General features: G+C 41.0%; 1 protein-coding gene across 3 annotated transcripts in view; it reads right to left on the reverse strand.

The window, feature by feature from the left end:
• Window positions 1-19,646, reverse strand: part of ELP1 (elongator acetyltransferase complex subunit 1) — a 58,686-nt gene that overhangs the window by 7,724 nt on the left and 31,316 nt on the right. For all 3 annotated transcript variants that reach the window (XR_013551702.2, XM_078436602.2, XM_078436603.2), the window contains exons 25-35: window positions 19,404-19,552; window positions 17,064-17,187; window positions 16,086-16,183; window positions 14,140-14,341; window positions 12,094-12,155; window positions 5,148-5,210; window positions 4,716-4,776; window positions 3,078-3,191; window positions 2,446-2,557; window positions 1,022-1,149; window positions 406-560 (exon numbers count right to left, since the gene is read on the reverse strand). Coding sequence is in view for 2 of the 3 variants with exons in the window: in XM_078436602.2 (XP_078292728.2) it covers window positions 406-560; window positions 1,022-1,149; window positions 2,446-2,557; window positions 3,078-3,191; window positions 4,716-4,776; window positions 5,148-5,210; window positions 12,094-12,155; window positions 14,140-14,341; window positions 16,086-16,183; window positions 17,064-17,187; window positions 19,404-19,552 (1,268 nt within the window). In the remaining variant the exon portion in view is untranslated. The remainder of the gene's footprint in view (window positions 1-405; window positions 561-1,021; window positions 1,150-2,445; window positions 2,558-3,077; window positions 3,192-4,715; window positions 4,777-5,147; window positions 5,211-12,093; window positions 12,156-14,139; window positions 14,342-16,085; window positions 16,184-17,063; window positions 17,188-19,403; window positions 19,553-19,646) is intronic.

The following is a 19,646-nucleotide window of genomic DNA, read 5'->3' on the forward strand; positions in this document are numbered from 1 at the left end:
AAGAGAAAGCAATTGTTTGGGTTACTTTAAGAACCTCTGATCCCACCCAAAGTCTGAACAGGGAGGTGAAGAGGCTAACTCTGGCCCTGGCTTCCCCCTTCCCCACCCTGATCTCACTGAAGGCAGGGGGCAACAGTCTGAATTGCCCTTCTTCTCCACAACAACTGCTTCATGCACAAAGGAGAAATAAAAGCAAACTTAACCTAGGCCAAGGTGTACCTGAATAGAAGATCTTCTTACTGACAGCTTAAACATAAGCCTAAGATAATTTAACTATGGTATGTTGTGTTTCTAATATAATATGAAAGAAAATCTTTTGCTTCGACTTTTAAGAGATTGTGTGAATGTAATAACCTTGAAAATGATTTTTTAAAAATGCACATTCTGTCTCTGAAGGAAACTTACCGTCGTAGCTGAATTCTGCTGGTGGGTGAGAGTCCAAATTTCTGGAAGTGACCTTTCCATTAGCTGGAGAGTATCTTCAAAGGCCTTCTGTAATTCCCTTCCTTGCTCATCAAACTCAAACAGAAAGAGCACCTTTAAAATCTGGTATACTTCATCTAGAGAGAAGAAATTTGAGAAAGTGGTAACTTGGGTCCCCAACTCCATTGCTAGAATCAACCTAGTTTCTTTCCCAATTAAGAAATATTTAATATCACACTACAGCTGCCATCTCCCACATTTTCTTCCTTCTTCCCAAATGCTGGAATAATTCAACATATCTACTATAAAAAGAAAAAGGGACACACTGGGGCTCAAGCAGGAAGCAGTGTCTTCTCAATCCTTTACTCTAGTTTCAGCGCTAATGTCTCCCGGGCCGGGTGCATGGAGGCCAATAGAGGAAGGCTCCTATGTCACCAGCTGAGAGTGGTTCAGGAATGTGCCCTGACAAGATGCGTCCTTCCCGCTGCCAGTTTTTGTCTTTCTTCAAGTTGGGAAAATTGCATCTTAATGTTTATTAAAGTCTGTGCTATCCATTTACTTTTTTGTGTGGCAAGAATCATTAGTATTGAGAATATACCTTTCAATTTTTCAGTGCTCTGTACGATTTCATTCAGTGCCTCCAAAAGGGCCAGATCCTCTAGTGGACTCCCTTCTTTGAGGCTATGCTTCTTCCGCTCCGCTTTGCGGCGATTCTTAGACGATCGCCTGTTAGAAATCAGAAAGAGGTTATAAATCTTGTGCTGCACAGATTAAAATGAATGTACCTGTTGGCCACCAACTTTCGAGGAACCCAGAGAGTCTACAGATGGTATGTATTTTTGGGGGAAAATGGTGATGAGGTGTTTAAATGACGCCTAAAATAAAATTGGGAGAAGCAAATCTTACAGGCAGGAAGTAATAAGGAAAACCCTAAAAGGTAGTATCTGGCCTTAAAATTTTGATTAAAATACAGAGTAAAATGAGGTTGTATCTGATCATAAGAGACAGAACAACAAAGAGAAGAACAACAAACTTGAACTTTCTAACAAAATGTAAATTCAAAGGCAACAAAGTAAAATTTTAATCAGGGGACATACGAGAGCCTGAGTGGCTCAGTCGGTTAAGCGTCCAACTCTCAGTTTCGGCTCAGGTCATGATCTCATGGTTTCGTGGGTTTGAGCCACTGTCAGGTCACTGACAGTGCAGAGCCTGCTTAAGATTATCTGTCTCCCTCTCTTTCTACCCCTCCCCTACTCATGCTGTCTGTTTCTCTCAAAATATCAATCAATCAATCAGGGGACATAGACATAGCACGCTGAATTTGAATGCAATAAAATGAGTCCTGTATCTTTCCTGCTCAGAGGTCTTTAATTATGCCACCTGTCTCTCACCCTGACTCTTCAAAGTCCAGTTTCTAGTTACTTCTCTAGGAATTTCTGATCACCCCACATAACCTCAAAAATCTCCATTCTGAATTCATAAAGTATGATTCACTTCGAATACACAATATGCATTGTTTTATGCTTCCCAAGGGTGACTATAGAGCACTTATAAACCCAGAGCTCCTTAAAAGTTTTTGCTAACATCCACTACAACTAGCATCTGGGTGTTCTGACCAGCTGCTACACTTGAAGTATGATGACTTATTTTATGTTTATAACCTCTTCCAATCCTGACTTTGAACTGAAGATGCCTGAATATTTTTTCTTTATCATCTTTTAATTTTTTTTAGTGCTTACACATTATGGTCACCTAGTATTTGTTAAACAAATGAAATCAAATGTCATAAAAACTGAGTTCCCGGTGTAAGAGCCTTGTGGGCATGAGCAAACGCACAGTCCATGAAGAATCAGCAGAAAACATTTCAACACCAAGTCTAATTTCTTAGATATGCAGGGAGAGTCCTTGCATAACTATATCATGGCCCTGCACTGTCCTCCTGATGAAAAACTGACCTACTTACTTGCTCTTTCTCCATACACCCAGGGCATGGTCAAAACGCTGAATAAACATGATACATACGCTGATATCCTCGAGTTGCTATGGGAATATCTGCCGCTCATGTCACTGCCACTCAGGACACTGCTAGTTTCAGAGAAGAGGTCTGACTCTTGACCCTGGGGCACCTCATCATCTAGAAAAGTAGAATCAGATGCAGAATGAAAACTCCCTGCTAATGTGAGTTTACTTTTAGTGGGGTAAGTGGACGGTGGTTAACCAGGGCATACCTGAGGATGGATGACAATTATCATAAAGTAGATCTCAAAGTGAAATGAGAGAATATTAGTTATTATTAGCATATACAGTACCAAACTAGTTATTTTTTCTTTCTTTTTTTTTTCAAAGCAAAGGAACCTCTGGAGACAAGGTGGCTCATTTTGTGAAACAGAGAAGTCGGCTACTCTGCTTGGTGGGGGTGGAGGGCACATGCAGCAGAGCTCTTTCCATTCATGCTTGGTCCTGCCCCTCAGCCCTCCCCTACACGCACAAACACAGGCACACACAGGCACACACAGCCCCTAAGGGGTTTCACAGAGGCCTCACATGTCCCCCAGCACAGAAATCATATTGCAGAAGGCACAACAAGCAGCTAAGACAAGGTGTGACGTGTCCCCACCACACCCAAGCGCCAATGCCGTCATGCAGACACTCACCCAGGTTCACCTGCTGTGCTTGCTCCTTGAGCTCTCGAACCACCAATAAACGTTGTTTATGGCGACAGAATGTGGCTGTCTGAGACTCCAGAAGTGCCACATAATTCTTCTGGGCTAGGAGTGCAGATGGAAAATAATTTGAGGATATTTAAGCAGAAAAAAAAGAACTAGAGGAGGGCAGTGAGGAAGTTAGAATTTAACAAAAAGAAAACAAGTTACTAGGTTTTCCAAGCAAGATTTTTTCCTTAATGAGAAGTAACCTACATCATTTTCAGAGAATGAGCCAGACATTGAGACTTCAGCTCTTAGTGTTCATCAACATCATCCTGGAACATTTGCTACCACTAAATTGATAAAATCACCTGAAGAAAGACTAGGTAACTAACCCAAGAGAGGACTAGCAAAGAAAAGGAGTATACAAGGAAGTTGTTAACAAATACAAACAGTCACTGAACTGCTTCCTGAACATAGGTATGAGGCCCATGCAGACGAACTGTCAGTATTTTTCTAAGTGCTCAATAGGGGACAAAATCCAAGTTTAAGAGCTAGCTAGATGGACTGCTGGAGGGCCAGGACGGAAGCTTTCAGTAACCAGGTAGAGATACCTACGTGAACGATAAGAAAAGAATCCTCCCATGGTGTTAATGGGGAGGGGGAGGGGGATGCAGGCAGGGTAAACATGTGAATATATATATACATGTCAGAAAGGCCAGATCTTACTCACAGGGCAGACTGTGCTGAAATTGGAGGGCTTAGAACCAAACCCCACTCCCAGAAATTTATGTTAGCCAAACTGATGCCTTTCTTTCCCATTTTGCTTTTAAGGAGTCACAGTGACCATCTGAGTATTCTAGAACTGGTAAAACTCATCTGTTCAATGTACAAATATACCCTTCACTTAGATTTACCAATTGTTAACATTTTGCCCTATTTTTTTGGCTTCCTGTTTCTCTCCATTCGTACACACAACTACTATTTTTATGGAACGTTTTGAGAGTAGGTTGCAGATACGATCCTTCCCTCCTAAATACCTCAGCATAGCTCTCTTAAGAATAAGGACATTATCGGGGCATCCAGGTAGGGCTCAGTCGGTTAAGCGTCCAACTCTTGGTTTCAGCTCAGGTCATAATCTCACAGTTTGTGAGTCTGAGCCCGGCGTTGGGCTCTGTGCACAGCATGGAGTCTGCTTGGGATTCTCTCTCTCCCTCTCTCTGCCCCAGCCCTGCTTGTGCATGTTCTCTTTCTCTCTCAAAATGAATAAACTTTAAAAAAAAAAGAATAAAGGACACTAATATGACCACAATACAATTATTAAATGCAAGAAACTGGCCCCTGACAAAATACTATTATTATCTAATGTCTAGTTCATATTCAAGTTTACCAACTATTTCCAAATATGAAGATTCTTAATCATATCTTATCATGTGTTTTTAACATTCAAGTATTTTCTATACTACCATTTAACAGTTCAGCATGCTTAAAAATCCTGGTCAGAAGAAAGTATTACACCCAGTGGACAGTTTTGATCACCTCTATGTAACACCTGATTAAAGGATGTCCTAACAAAGTAAGTACTGTTATCTCGCTCTTCCACACCTCCACACTTCCAAATGTGGAATTCTAAGATGTAACCCTTACCTTCTAGAATGGAAGGCTTTACATTGGTTTCTATAATATCTGGTCTGTTGTATTTGTATACCTAAAAGGAAAAATACAGTAATCTCAGGCAAGAAAACTGCAAATCACTGGAGAGTTAAGATACTTGGAAGGAAATGGATCACTTTCAGAGGTCACCAGGATATTTTCAAGAGTAGTAGGCCTCTAATGAATATTTAATTCACTTCAGTAAAGACCAGTAATATTTCACATTTTAAAAGTTGATTAATTCAAAACATCAAGAACACATTTTTAAAATGGCTTTAAAAATACTATTTACCCTTAGACCAAGAACCTAAACTATTTTTACTTAATTTCACTAGCCTCAGAAGACCAGGGATTCTAGCTGACCCTTCTCCCCGCACTCTTGCTCTAAGCACCTAACATAGTGATGATTTTTAAAGTTTTTCTTACCAGTCTCAGAGCTTCTTCCCAGGCAGCTCCTTCTAATAACAAGAGCACAGCTTCTTCATAATCCTGACAAGGCAAAACCAAGGAAGATTACAGGTAAATGGAGCAGGCCCGTCAGATGCCACCATGACAAACTGCCGACAGAGTGGCCTCTCTGCCCTTCCAGCCCCTTCCAGCCCAGTCCCTAGTAGCATGTCTGGCCCAGAGTACCTGCTCAATAAATAAATACTGATGCAAAAGACAAAGGAGTGAGGGGCGGTGTGGATTCTGGAAATAACCACAAAACACATGGTATCATCTCCCTATCTCCCTGAGCATCAAAACCACCAGAGTGCCCATCGCCCCAGCTACACTACCCAGTTTGAGTCAGCAGGTTTGGGAGGGCTCCAGAATAAACAAGTTCACACTTCAAATAAATGGCAAACTAGAATAGTAAACTTCTAATCTTTTTACTCTTTGATGTTTTTTTCCCCAACTTTTATTTTTAAAAACTTCAAACCTACAGGGAACTGAAAAATGTGTGTAATAATGAGTGCAATAAACACCCACATATCCTAAGTCTTCAAACATTTTTGATGCTTGTAGCCTTACCAGTAAAAAATTGTGAGCACATACCGCAGTATGTACTTAAGGTACTTATGAAGTATATAAAACAAAATATTTTTATATGTACAATTCATGTTTATGTTTTTACTGTTGAAGTTTAGTTGACCTACAATGTTATATGAGTTTCAGGTGTACAACAGAGTGATTTGATAGTTCTATACATTACTCAATGCTCACCACGGTTAAGGACAGTCATATCTATCACCACACATTATATTATTGATTATATTCCTCATGCTATACTTTTTTCTTTTCCGTGACTTATAACTAGAAGTTTGTGAAACTGGAAATGAGTGAAATAAAACACATTTTAAACAGATGAAATATTTAAGACAACTGGCTGGGTTTCCTCTAGTAATCACTGTCATAAGAAGAGGGGGGATGGGTATACATTAGATTGAAAGAGATTTAAGGGACATAAGATGCATAACGCAATACATGACCCTAGACTGGAACCTATTTTGGATCAATCTACTGTAAACAATTTCGGAACCACTGAAGGAACTTGAATTTTAATCGTTAGGTAAATAAAATGTGCTAACATGGAAAGATGAAGATCATAACCAAACAAAGCAAATTTAAAAACACCACAAACAGTGTAATTTCATTTTGGTTAAAAGGTATGTGTGTGTTTGTGTAGAGAGAGAGCGCACTCTAAGAAGAATCAGAAATAGGAGGGAAGAACAGCAATCTTCTGGGTGGTAGGAACGACGTTTTTTATTTCTTTGTATCTACTTTCAGCATTTTAAACAATCTAAATATATGCATACTACTATATTTTTAATTAAAATTATTAAAAATAAGTATTTTCTTCCCAGATCCAATGCATATGCCGCATGAATAGGCCTATACCACAGGTATAGCAGGACACAGCAGGAGGATGTGTTGCCTGACTCAGGAAGAGAGAGAGAGAAAAAGAGAAAGCTGTTTACCAAGGTGACAACCACACGACAGTCACTTTAAAGTGTACAACTAGATGGCATTTGCTGTACTCACAATGTTATGTAACTACCAACACTTTTTTACATCACCCCATAAAGACATTCCCATTTCCTACTCTTTACCTCCCCTGGTAACCTCTAATGTACTCTTTCTCTGGATTTGCCCCCTTGGGATATATAATAGAAACCATACAATAGGTGATCTTTTGCGCCTGGCTTCTTTCAGTTAGCAGAATGTCTTCAAGATTTATCCAAGTTGTAGCATGTATCAGTTCTTTGATCTTTTTAAATTAATTTTTGATTATAATAAAATATATACGACATACATTTTACCATTTTCACCACTTTTTGCTGTAAAGTCCAGTAGCATTAAACAAATTCACACTGTTGTGAAACCATCACCACCATCCATCTCCAGAACGTTTTTCATCTTGCAAAACTGAACCTCTATACCCATGAAACAGTAACTTCCCCTGCTCCTCTCCCCCAGCTTCTGGCAACCATCATTCGACTTTCTGTCTCTATGACTCTGACTACACTAGGTACCTCGTAGAAGTAGAATCCTACCATATTTGTCCTTTTATATCTGATTTATTTCACTTAGCATAATGTTGTCAAGGTTTACCCAAATTGAACCATCCATCGGTTTTTCATTCCTTTTTATGACTGAATAATATCCTACTGTGTGTGTATAAATGTTGTGAACATGTATCTCACGATTTATCCATTTATCTGTCATTGATGGACATTTGGGTTGTTTCTTCCTTTTGGTTATTATAAATAAAGCTGTTACGAACATTTGCATACAAATTTCTTTGTGGACATACGTTTCCATTTCTCCAGAGTATATACTTAGCAGTGGAACTGTTGGGTTATATGGTAATCTATGTTTAACTTTTTAAGGAACCAACAAACTTTTCTACAGCGGCTGTGCCATTTTACATTCTCACCAGCAATGTACAAAAGAGTTCTATTTCTCTACATACTTCCAACTTTGCATTGTTTTTGATTAAAGCTATTCTAGTGAGTTTCATGGTTTTGATTTGCATTTCCTTAATGAACAATGATGCTAAACATCTTTTTAAGTGCTTGCTTGTTGGCCATTTGTAAATTTTCTTCAGAGAAGTATCTATTCAAGTCTTTTGGCCATTTTTAAAATGGGTTGTCTTTTTGTTGTTAAGTTATAAGAGTTCTTTATGCATTCTGGACACAAGAAAACTATAAACCAAAATCCCTCATAGACAAATACAAAAATCTTCAAGAAAATTTTAGGAAATTGAAATCACCAGTAATGAATAAGGGTAATACATTACGAGCAAGATGGGTTTAACCCAGAGATGCAAGATTAATTTAACATTCAAAAATCAATGTAATTCACCCTGGCACTGGTCTCAAACAAAAATACCTTAACTGACATTGTACTTGAAAAATTCAATATCCGTTCACCATAAAAACTCTCAGAACCAAGACTAGAAGGGAATTTCCTCAACCCAAGAGAGCAAGAACTGGCAAATTTTTCTGTAAAAGGCTAGACAACAAATATTTCAGGCTTCGTGAGCTAGACCATCTGTGTCACAACCCCTCAACTCTGGTTGTTACAAAAGCAGCCACAGAAAATATATAAACAAATAGGTGTGGCTACATTCCAATAAAACTTTAGTCGTAAAAATAGGTGGCCAGCTAGATTTGGCCCACAGGCTACAGTCTGTCAACTCCAAAAGCCCTACCGGGTTCTCACATCTATTAAAAACAGCAGCACAGGGGCGCCTGGGTGGATCAGTCGGTTAAGCGTCTGACTTCAGCTCAGGTCATGATCTCATAGTTTGTGAGTTCAAGCCCCACGTCGGGCTCTGTGCTGACAGCTCAGAGCCTGGAGCCTGCTTCGGATTCTGCGTCTCCCTCTCTCTCTGACCCTCCCCTGCTCATGCTCTGTCTCTGTCTCAAAAATAAATAAAACATTTAAAAAAATATATTAAAAAAAAAAAACAAACAGCAGCACACATCAAACTTAATGCTGAAAGACCGAATCCCCCCTAATATCAGGAGAAAGGCAAGGTGTCTTATCACTTCTATTCAACGTTGTACTGGAAGTTCGATTAATGCAGTAAGGCTAGAAAAAATATAAAGGCATACAAACTGAAAAGAAAGAAACTGTCTTTATTCACAGAAGCCATGCTCATTAAAATAGGAAATCTTATAAAATTTACCCCAGTGTTCCTAGAACTAAAAAATAAGTTCAGCAAGGTTGTAGGATATATAAAGCCAAAAAGCCAAAACAAAACGATAAACTATATTTGTTTACTAGCAACAAGAAGTTGGGAAGTGGGGGAAAAATACTAGTCAAGTCTTAAGATGACCCCAGCTCTGGCCAACACCTTGACTGCAGCCTTGTGCAAGACCCTGAGCCAGAGGCCCTAACTAAGCCCCACCCAGATTCTTGACCCCTAGAAACAAATAACGAGTGTTTGTCATTTTAAGCTAAGTTTTGGGGTAATTTGTTATGCATCCCCTGATATGTGATACATCCAGTGTGGGTGAGTACTCACTAAGGCACTCACACATCACTTGTGGGAACACAAGTGATGGAAGCTCTGCAGCTCCTTATAAAGTCGCGCATCCACTCCCCACGTGACCAGCATTCCCACTCAGGTATTCACTCAAGTGAAACGAAAACATCTGTCGTCACGAAGACTGGTACCAGATTGCTCACAGCCACTTTATTCTAACTTTAAAGTGAAAACAATCCAAATGTACATCAACTTGTGGATGAATCCACAAATTACGACCTGTTCTTACAACAAAATACCATTAGGCAAAATAAAAAGGAATGCACAGATACACATGACATAACGTGGACGAATATCAAAAGCATTATGATTTCCAGTTCCCAGTCCAACACACAAGGAACCTGGAAGAAATCATCCATCCTAACGAGTAAAAACCTGAACAAACTGAAAATCAACAATTCTCCTTAGACTGGAGAACCGAGGTCATAGGGCAAACTGCTGCCCCTAAAATTGGAGAAACAGACAGGCAGACACTGAGAATTACGACTTGGCAGAACAGAACAGAGACTCACAAGTAGCAATCTCTATCAGAACCAGTACTGGGGTGGGAACATCTAAAGTGTAAGTGACCAATGGCTGAAGGATCACTGCGGACGAGGCTGGAGGTGAAAACTCTATGGACATCCAGGCTCAGGGAAGCTCCTACACTTCTGTGAGTTTTTACCTCCACGAGCCCTACCAGGGTCTCACAGTGAGTATCAGATAGATTCTCCTGCTTCTGGCAAAAACAAAAATGATGTCATTTTGAATATAACCAGAGCACGCTGCTCTTAACAAGATCAAGAGAAACTATTTTGCCAGAACCTAACTAAAGTGGAATTTATCAGGGAGGGAAGAGAAATAAAACTCCAGCTCCCCCTGGCCTTCCTGTCCTACCTAAGGAGTGAAAAATCTAAGAGGCACCGGTGAAGTCCAGGGACACAGGCTCAATAAAAGACTGAGACTTAATCATAGGGCTGCAGAACACTTCTACCCTCACACCTTATCAGAACATCACTAAAAGCCTACTTACTGGATTTCCTTTTACCTAGGACATCATGGCAGGCTTTCTACAGAAGATTACAAAAAGGACAAAAAACAGTCTGAAGTGCCAGAGGAAGCATCAGAACAAGACTCAGATAGGGCAGGGATACTGAAATTATGAGGCCAGGAATTTAAAGTGAGTATGATGACACCTGAAACTATTATGACACCACATGTTAGTTATATTTCAATTAGAAAAAGCAAATAAAAGAAAAGAACGATTAGTATGTTAAAGGCTCTAATGGGACAGTCGACAACATGCAGGAACAGATGGGTAATGTAGCAGAACGATGGAAACTCTAAGAAAGAATCAAAAAGAAATGTTAGAAAACAAAAGCATTATGTGAGTGAAAGAAGCCAGACTAAAAAACCACATACCAGATGGTTCCATTTACATAAAATTCTAGAAGAAGCAAAACTGTAATGATAGAAAGCATAGCAGTGGTTGGTAAGAGAGTACCGAGAGCAGAGGGAGAAGACTGACTGCAAAGGGGAAGAGAACTTTTCGGGGTGCTGGCAATGTTCTGTTATGGTGGCCGTAGTAGCACTACATGGCTGTAAGCGTTTGTCACAACTCATCCAATTGTTAATTTAAAATTGGTAAATTTTATTATATGTAAAGTATATCCAATTAAAAATATACAAGTTATAAGTGCATAAATTAAGTACAAATATGAATTAAAATCTTCCTTTACAGAGGGGGAAAAAAGATGGTGGCATCTTATCCATTCAATTAACCACCTTAGGTAGTATATCTTTCTACTCTAGCCTCGTTATTACGCATAGTTTATTCATTGATGTTTTCAGCTCAATCATCCAACATAATTTCTTGCAAGGATCTAATGATATCAAATTTTACTGATCTTCTCTCACTCACCCTTATTACATGAAAGACATTCAGGTATTTTAAAAGCACAATTATGTTATACAAATGTGCCCACTAGTAACGACTGTAAAAAATAACACTCTCTTGTCAAAGGCCAAAACTCTAGAAGGCAGTAATCCCTGGCGTCAACTGCGCACCTACGTCCTGTTAGTCCAGGGCCAGTATCAATGCATAGTTTTATTACTTTCATAATAAATTCTATAATTCTATCAAAAGCTGGTATAGGTATTCATCTTTATAATCTGCTAGAAAATTGGATCCCATCAGGCTGTCTGAGATAAAAAGACACTTCCAACAGACAGAACGGTTGTAAAGGCCAAAAAAAAGTATCTGAAGTTTAATCTCTTTGTTTTAGAATGGTCCTTTCTCACTGTTTGTACTTGGCAAGTTCACATAAAAAGCACAACTCCCTGCAGATTTAATTTAGTACTTTCTGTCAGGGTCAAACCACTAGTGCCTCACAGAGGTAGTACCTCACTACCTCACAGAACTTACTATTTAGAGAACTAATTATTTAGAGGCCTATTAAATTTAGATTTCTAAGTCAGGTCAGCAAGATGGAAGACCTGCAGAGCAAACACTGTCTCTGGACTTCCTAATTACCCTGAGTTCCTTTAATTTTCCTGATCAGTGAAGTACAACTGGCAAGACCTTGCTTGTTGGTTGGGTGGTTTAAGAAGGGGGGAACTGAGAGGCACCTGGGTGGCTCAGTTAGTTGAGCGTCCAACTCTTTGATATTGGCTCAGGTCAAGATCCCAGGGTAGTGGGATCGAGTCCTGCGCCTGGCTCCATGCAAGAGTGTGGAGTCTGCTTAAGATGCTCTCTCCCTCTTTCTTTCGCTCTCCTTCTGTCCCTCCCCTGCTTGCGTGTGCGTGAGCTTGTGCTCGTTAAAAAAACAAAAAAGAAGGGAGGAACTGAGAGGTTACCTGGGCGTACTGTTCCAAGACTGTGGCTGCATCACCATGTTTCCTCTGCTCAACCAGCTTTCCTGCAAAGATAATAAACATCTGACCACAGTTGGCTTGCTAAGAACAGGATTACCAGAGCTCACATTGAAATGGTTTCTGCAGGTACTTTTTGAACAAAAATGGCCCCCATACAAATTGGAGACTGAGCTCTACAGCAGACATCCAAACAGAACTGCTTTAAAACAGCATTTTCCAAAGTGCTCCCTAAGAGTGTTCCGTAGAATAATAAAAGGCAATACCAGAAAACAACAACATTCGCAGGTCAAGTAAGTTTGTGAAGCACTAGGTCAAACAAAGCTACACAGATTCCTTTGCTTGAGTGGTTCACTAATGTATCTGTATTATGTATCAAACGGCATATGTTGTGAACTTGTCAGGAAGTAGGCAGGAATACCATGGAGTCCTATCTTAAATGGCAGTTACGATCTAAATTTAGCAGAAAATGTGAAAATGATGTATAGTCAAAATTAGCCATGAGAAAAGCTTACAAAGGCACACATATGGGAGACTGACCTAACATCTCTCCCTCATCCATTTCTTCCTCAAATAGGAAGAGACTGCTAATCTTTGGTTGAGCACTAAGATGAAGGCAGCTGGCTCAGGGGTCATGCAGTGTCTTTAGATCCTCGAGTGACTCAGCACAGTTGAGAGAATCCTGCTGTAAGAAGCACCCAGAACCTGAAGCTGACTTCGGGGCTGGCAGATTCATGTCTCCCATCTCATTCAAACTCCCGTGCATATCATCCCTGACAAAAACAGGTAAAATCATCTCCACAATTTAAACAGCTATCTTTCTTTTCTTGCGTAAACTGCCTAAGTTCAAGGGTACATAAAGTGACTCTACCTTATAAAATTTCTCAAAAATCTTTGACCATCACCTCCCCTCACCTTTTTTTTTTGCTAAACATCTGGGAGAACTTGGTGTATACCATAAAACAAGACAAATAGCAAGCTCAAGTTGTAAAGAATGTAAGAGAAGATAGCAGGTCCTAAAAACAGAACTGGAAGGTATAAACAAACTACCAAAACCTGTTTCTAAAGCAGAAGTAACAGTGGAGTCACAAAGAATACCTAACAGGCCTAATATAGAGAATTCTCAAAAACTAAAAAGAGTTCACCATGGAAATTAAGAGGGCTTAGAAGAGCCTGCAGATCTAATTACCAGAAAAAAAAATACAAATAACTAAGGAAAATATGCACATATATTTTACAGGATTTAATCTGGAATTTTTTCAGGACTACGTATTTTTTGAAACAACAACAGTATTTTTAAAACTCTAAAAAGGATAGGGGGGAAATATACCGGTCCCTTACTTCAAGCACAGCTGAGAGGACAGAGTCCCTGTTCACCTCTTCTCCCAAGCGGTCCTGAAGCTCTCCCTGACTCAAACACATTACACTCTGATAGAGCCTCCCCGCTGGATCAGACAACCCCTAGACCCTGACGCAGCTAAACTGCCTTTGCATTCAGAACGCTTATACATTTAGCCTCTTCTTTCATTTCTGAAAAATGCTATTCTTGTTCCCAACGATCTACCATTTATAACTGAAGGGCCCCACCCCAAAACTCACGTTCGCCTTCTCCTAGGGCCCATGGCTGTGCAGTTACTCTGTGCTAGGTGTGCCGTGTGATGTAAGCTTTGGCAAATGAGATGGAACAGAAGTAACGGTGTAACTTCGAGATCATTTACAACTTAAAGCATTCTCCTACGGCTCTAGCTTTCTCCCCTTCCTGAGGACTGCGATACAGAGGTAGAGAAAATCCAGCTACAACCATCCGTCTGAGATGACAGAGCCACACAATGGAAGAACTTCTCAGTCCTCACGTGAGAGAAGACAGAAGCTTTCTCTATTACGCCACTGCATTTGGGGGACTCACTGTAGCAGTGAGACTATCTCAAGGTATGCTGCTCTAAATTTACTTGCAAAATTGCCAAAGAAAGGGAGAAACAAAAAACCTCTGGGGAAGTTCTCATTTTGGAGAGCCTAAACCGCCGTGTTTACCTGCCAGAGTTCTGCTGAGGCCAGCCAGCTGGTCTTTGGTCCAGTTAAGTTGGGCTGCCATGCAGAGAGCTTGCTGCCAGCTGCCACTGGCCAGAAAGGCACTGAGAGCTTTCTCACGGGCACCACAGCGGGCAAACACGAGCCCTGCTGGCTCGTAGAGGTGCTCCTGTGTCAGGTGTTCCCCATAAGCAATGCTGATCTCCTGTGGTAAGAGGAGACATTGGGTTGGTAAGGAAAGGTGACAGTCATTTTTTAACCTCCAATGGAGGCTGCTTCAGTTACTACATTTGAAAATGTCTTGAATTACTTATGAAAATCCTGTAGTTAATCAGTGAATTCAATCATTCTTCCACTGAAAACCTTACTGAGGATGTGTCATGTGTTCACTCAACAAGTAATTACGGCGTACTATTCATGGCAGTGGGAATCACATGGCGATGCAAAAAATAAAAACAAGCGAAACACCAAATACTAACAAAACCACCACCAAGTTCCCGCTCTTGTGGTGACAGGGAATGGACTTATAAACACAATATAGCCTGTGACATAGTGCTAAAGGGACAGAGAGTGAAGGCAGTTGTTATTTTGGAGGGCTGTGAGGAGAATATGCTACATAAAGGGTTACAGGAAGAGTATTCCAGACTGACGGCTACAGAAGGCACCATGGCCAAGAGGCAGGAATGTGTATGGAATACCCAGGAAGGAATAGCAAGAAGGCTGGTGTGGCTGGACAAGAGACAGCACCAGAGGGAGGAAGAGACAATGAAAATAAAAGCAAAGAGGCAGCCACTGGCCAAATTCTCTATCCTGGGCTCCACGCAGGTAGGGACACAAAGAGGAATACAACACAAAGCCACCACCTTTAAGCAACCCATGGTCAGTTGGGGAGACAAATCGGTGTGTCAGCGGTTTGTTACGTACCACCACTGACTTGAGAAGGTGCTCTGGAGTTCGGTGTGGGGCACCTCGTCCCGGAACAGCTTTGTCACAGAGGAGACCCAAGAGTTGAAAGACAAGTGGGGCTAAAGAAAGGAGCAGGGAGAGGCCTGGAAGAGGCAGCCGATGCTAATGAAACAGGCAGGAGCCAGATCATAGAGACACAGGCAATTTGCACACGGCCTGAGGGTGGCAAGGACGAGGAGTGGTCACTGGCACAGGCTCCGGGCTCAGGCAGCCTGGGCTCCGCATCCCAGCTCAGCGGCCTCATACTCCAGCTCCTGAGGCAAGTTGTTTCCACATCTGTTTATCCTATCAGGTTGTTGTGACACTCATACAATTCATTTAACAAAGTATCTGGCATATAAGAAAACTAAATGGGGGGCGCCTGGGTGGCGCAGTCGGTTAAGCATCCGACTTCAGCTCAGGTCACGATCTCGCGGTCCGTGAGTTCAAGCCCCACGTTGGGCTCTGGGCTGATGGCTCAGAGCCTGGAGCCTGCTTCCGATTCTGTGTCTCCCTCTCTATCTGCCCCTCCCCCGTTCATGCTCTGTCTCTGTCTCAAAAATAAACAAACATTAAAAAAAATTAAAAAAAAAAAAAAAAAAGAAAACTAAATGGATGTTTGTTTAGACAAACAACCAAACTTTATCCCTTTATCCTAAACCACTTGAGAAAGATCTACACGCTTGGGGATGATCAGTCATGTGGTCGCAAGGCTGGGCTGGAGCAAGGAGTGGGAAGTAAGCAGGAAACCCTATTGAGAAGCTGCCGCTCATCAAGCAGAATTCATGATGAGAAATGGGAGACAACTCCTAGGCTTCCAGCCTGGGCAACTTCTTCAGAACAGGAGCAGGTCAGGGCCATTCTCCCAGATAAGAGTTCATGATAAGGCTAACTTATTTCACGATAAACCTTGAAACCAAGGATGGTGTTACAGACTCAGGATCCTTACACCCTTTCCAGCTAAGTCACATCACCAAAAGAGCCTCATTTCACACACCACTCACCTTGTATTGCTGCGAGTCTGATGGAAATAACTTCAGAGCTTCCTTATACAAGTTTTTATCTTTTATTAAGTTTAAGCATTCTGGGAAGTATTCGGGTCCTGAGGAGTGAGATTCATGCACACACAAATTTAGGACTTTGGAAGCATAATGAGTTTCATTTACACCAGTGGTCCCTAAACAAAGTCTACAAGGACTTTATAGACCTGCAGAATCAGAGTATCAGGAGAACAGAATCCAAGAATTTTAATTTTAGCAAAGCACCATGGCAGATGTGAGGTATGACAAGCACTGGTTCGGATGAAAGTTCTACTCAAAAGGAATTCTTCATACACGACCCCTGATAAATGACCATCTAACCTTGTGTTTTCTCAACTGCCTTCATTGGAATCCTCTGGGGAGCTTATCAGCCATACAGACGCCTGAGTCCTATCCCAGCCCAGCTCAATCAGATTGTTGAAGGAAGCTTAATAACACCCAAACAACTTCCTTATCCTCATCTTAGCTCTCGGGAAAGAGCCACAACTGCTGAAGCCAGCAGCTCTAGCATGGGACAGGGAGTGTGTCCTAACTACGAGTGTGTCCTTCTGGGAGCTGCCAGTGGGTATGGCCACTCACTCCAGACAAGCCACGCTTCCCACAGGTGTCTGTAAACACCGTGGGAGAAGAGTGCACTATCAACCAATTTTCGTTCCGAGATACTGAAATGAATTTAGGACGTGATCATCCTTAACCCCAAACGGATCTGCTCTATATTTTTAGTTAGGGAGCTCCTCCAGTTCATTAAAATTCATTTGCTTTGCTTTCAGCTTCTTAGAACATATGATAAAATAAGGTGCACACAGGTAACCGTGTTTCGGTTTCAGGAGTGGAAACTGACATCCATCTACGTTTATGTCTAAACTGACGCTTTAACTTATACCCTGCCTAGCTCCAAAGAAGATCTGAAGCAGAAATAAACATACTAATCCTCACACTTACCACATTTGCTGAGGTGCCCAATGGCTTTTTCATATCGCTTCAAGTATTTATCTATGGTGAACCGCTGATAATTGGTTTCCATTTTCTTAAGTGTATTAAGAAATGGCAGATATTCTTTGGGATCCTAAAAAAACAAAAACCAAAAACCTAACAGGTCAGACCTTTACTGCTTATAATTACATTTACTTATAACAATACAAATGATATACAATAATTGTAACAATCAATAAACCCAAAGCTACAAAATTTTTAAAATATGTACTATGCTGATATATTAATTACATACTGTATAATGAAACTACATAAAACAAGTTTTGGCAAAAATGCTTTAAAATACTGGCATTATTTGTTTTCATTCAGAATAATGAAGATGAATTCTCATATAGTCTCACAACAACCATTTATTTCCTAAGCTAATAAGGAAAACAAAGTTCCAATCCAGAAGATATTCAACAAATGCATCCAACTTCTCTGGAAGTGGAAGGTACTTGGAGCTCTTTGCATGACATTTCATGCCCTCCGTCTTCAAGTTTTAAAACAAAGGTAAAACTGTACTGAGTTAAACACAAAACTCTAAGGACCTGCCAACCAAGATTTTATTAGCACTGACTGTCTGCAGCTTTGTACTATGCCCTGAAAATTGTTTTTTTTTTTTTTTTTCTAAAGAACAGATGCTCCCTGTTCTTAATGTAATTTCACTGGGCAGATAGGATAAATATACATTAAGTATACAAAAAAAGACCAGAGAAAAAAATAAATACTCATGCATGTGAACTACAGGCCGAAGTATTTAATCAACAAACACTTAGGAAGAATTCACTATGTACAAAAAATACAACAAACCCCTAACCTCAGGAAACCTATAAGCTAGGAGAGGAGCTAGAATGATACACAGGGAGGGGCAGGCACTGGGTGCAGTGGAAGCACATGAGGCCCATCTCATCTAGTCCCTGGGTGGTGGGCAGGGAGGCAAGAATGGATTACTGAGAAGATGCTACCCTGGCATCCTTTGCCTTAGGTGAGTGAGAATTATCCTGGTGAATGGAAGGGTGAGAGTGGTGAAAGCCCACAGGCCCACGGGAAGCAGAAGTAATGCTACCTGCAAAGCTAAGTAGTGGCTGTGGGGACAAAAGCACTGCCTCCCCTCTGCAGGCTGAGAAAAAAGAACAACATCAAGAGATGAGCATGAGCATAGACACCAGACCTGGGTGGGGGACAAGGGGGTGTTAAGCAGTATTACGGCTTGTAAACTCTAACCTACAGCAATGGGCAGAGCCCATGAAGCATTATAAGCAAAACAATGAAAGAGCAAAATTTCCTTTCAGCAAAGATCACTCTGGCAAGAGCAAAGAGAGGAGTGACAGGATGAAACTAAGACTGCAAAAAACAGGTTAAAAAATGTATAGGGGCACCTAGGTGGCTCAGTCGGTTAAGTGTCTGACTTCAGCACAGGTCACGATCTTGCTGTTTCCGAGTTTGAGCCCTGCATCAAGCTCCGTACTGACAGCTCAGAGCTTGGAGCCTGCTTCGGATTCTGTGTTTCCCTCTCTTTTTTCTGCCCCTCCACTATTCAATGCTGTCTCTCTCTCTCTCAAAAATAAATAAACATTAAAAAAAAAATTTGTTTTTTAAATGTATAAACCAGGGGTGCCCCAACTTTTCTACTATAGCATGCTAAGGTGGGACAAGAGGCCTCAAACCTTTCCATTCTGCATGTTCCCACTTTCCACTGGGAAAAACAGCTACATAACAAGGAACTGGATTGTAATAGGAGTCATTTGCTATATTCCCTTTGTAAGAGGAGACTTTGTTCACATACATGACCATAATCTTAAAGATAATGAAGTAACTTAATTCACTTGTTCAACCTAGCATTCAAAACACTTTGATAAAGGGTGCCTGGGTGGCTCAGTCCGTTAAGCGTCCGACTTCAGCTCAGGTCCCGATCTCGCGGTCCGTGAGTTCGAGCCCCGCGTCGGGCTGTGGGCTGATGGCTCAGAGCCTGGAGCCTGCTTTCGATTCTATGTCTCCCTCTCTCTCTGCCCCTCCCCCGTTCATGCTCTGTCTCTCTCTGTCTCAAAAATAAATAAACATTAAAAAAAAAACTTTTAAAAATAAAAAAAAATAACAAAAAAACAAAACACTTTGATAAGCCCAGAACTGACAGAGAATGAGGCTTAGAAGCGTGAGCCCTACAAACTCACAGATCTGCCTCTAGGCCTGTACATGCAGTGTTAATATCAGACAAGATACTGCAGTATCAGGGACAGACAGGGTTTCATACCACCATGATAACAAAAATAAGAACCAAAAGGATGTTAAAGTGGAAGCTCCACATACCTTCTGTGACTTCTCAGCTACCATGAGGACCAAATCAAAGTCATACGTCCCAAGAGAATGATCATATAATTCATTAACGTCTACCAGAAGCAGCAAATACTTCAGGGCTTCTTCAGCACTCACAGCATCGGGAACAGGCGAAGCACTGCCTGTCATGTCAGTGTGTAAGAAAACAAGACCGATCAAAGCCATTTGGGAATAAACCCGTGCATCTAGCAACATAACCGAAAAGACAAAGTAACA

Source organism: Panthera onca, chromosome D4 (genome assembly GCF_046562875.1).
Source record: "Panthera onca isolate mPanOnc1 chromosome D4, mPanOnc1 haplotype 2, whole genome shotgun sequence".
Classification (NCBI taxonomy): domain Eukaryota; kingdom Metazoa; phylum Chordata; class Mammalia; order Carnivora; family Felidae; genus Panthera; species Panthera onca.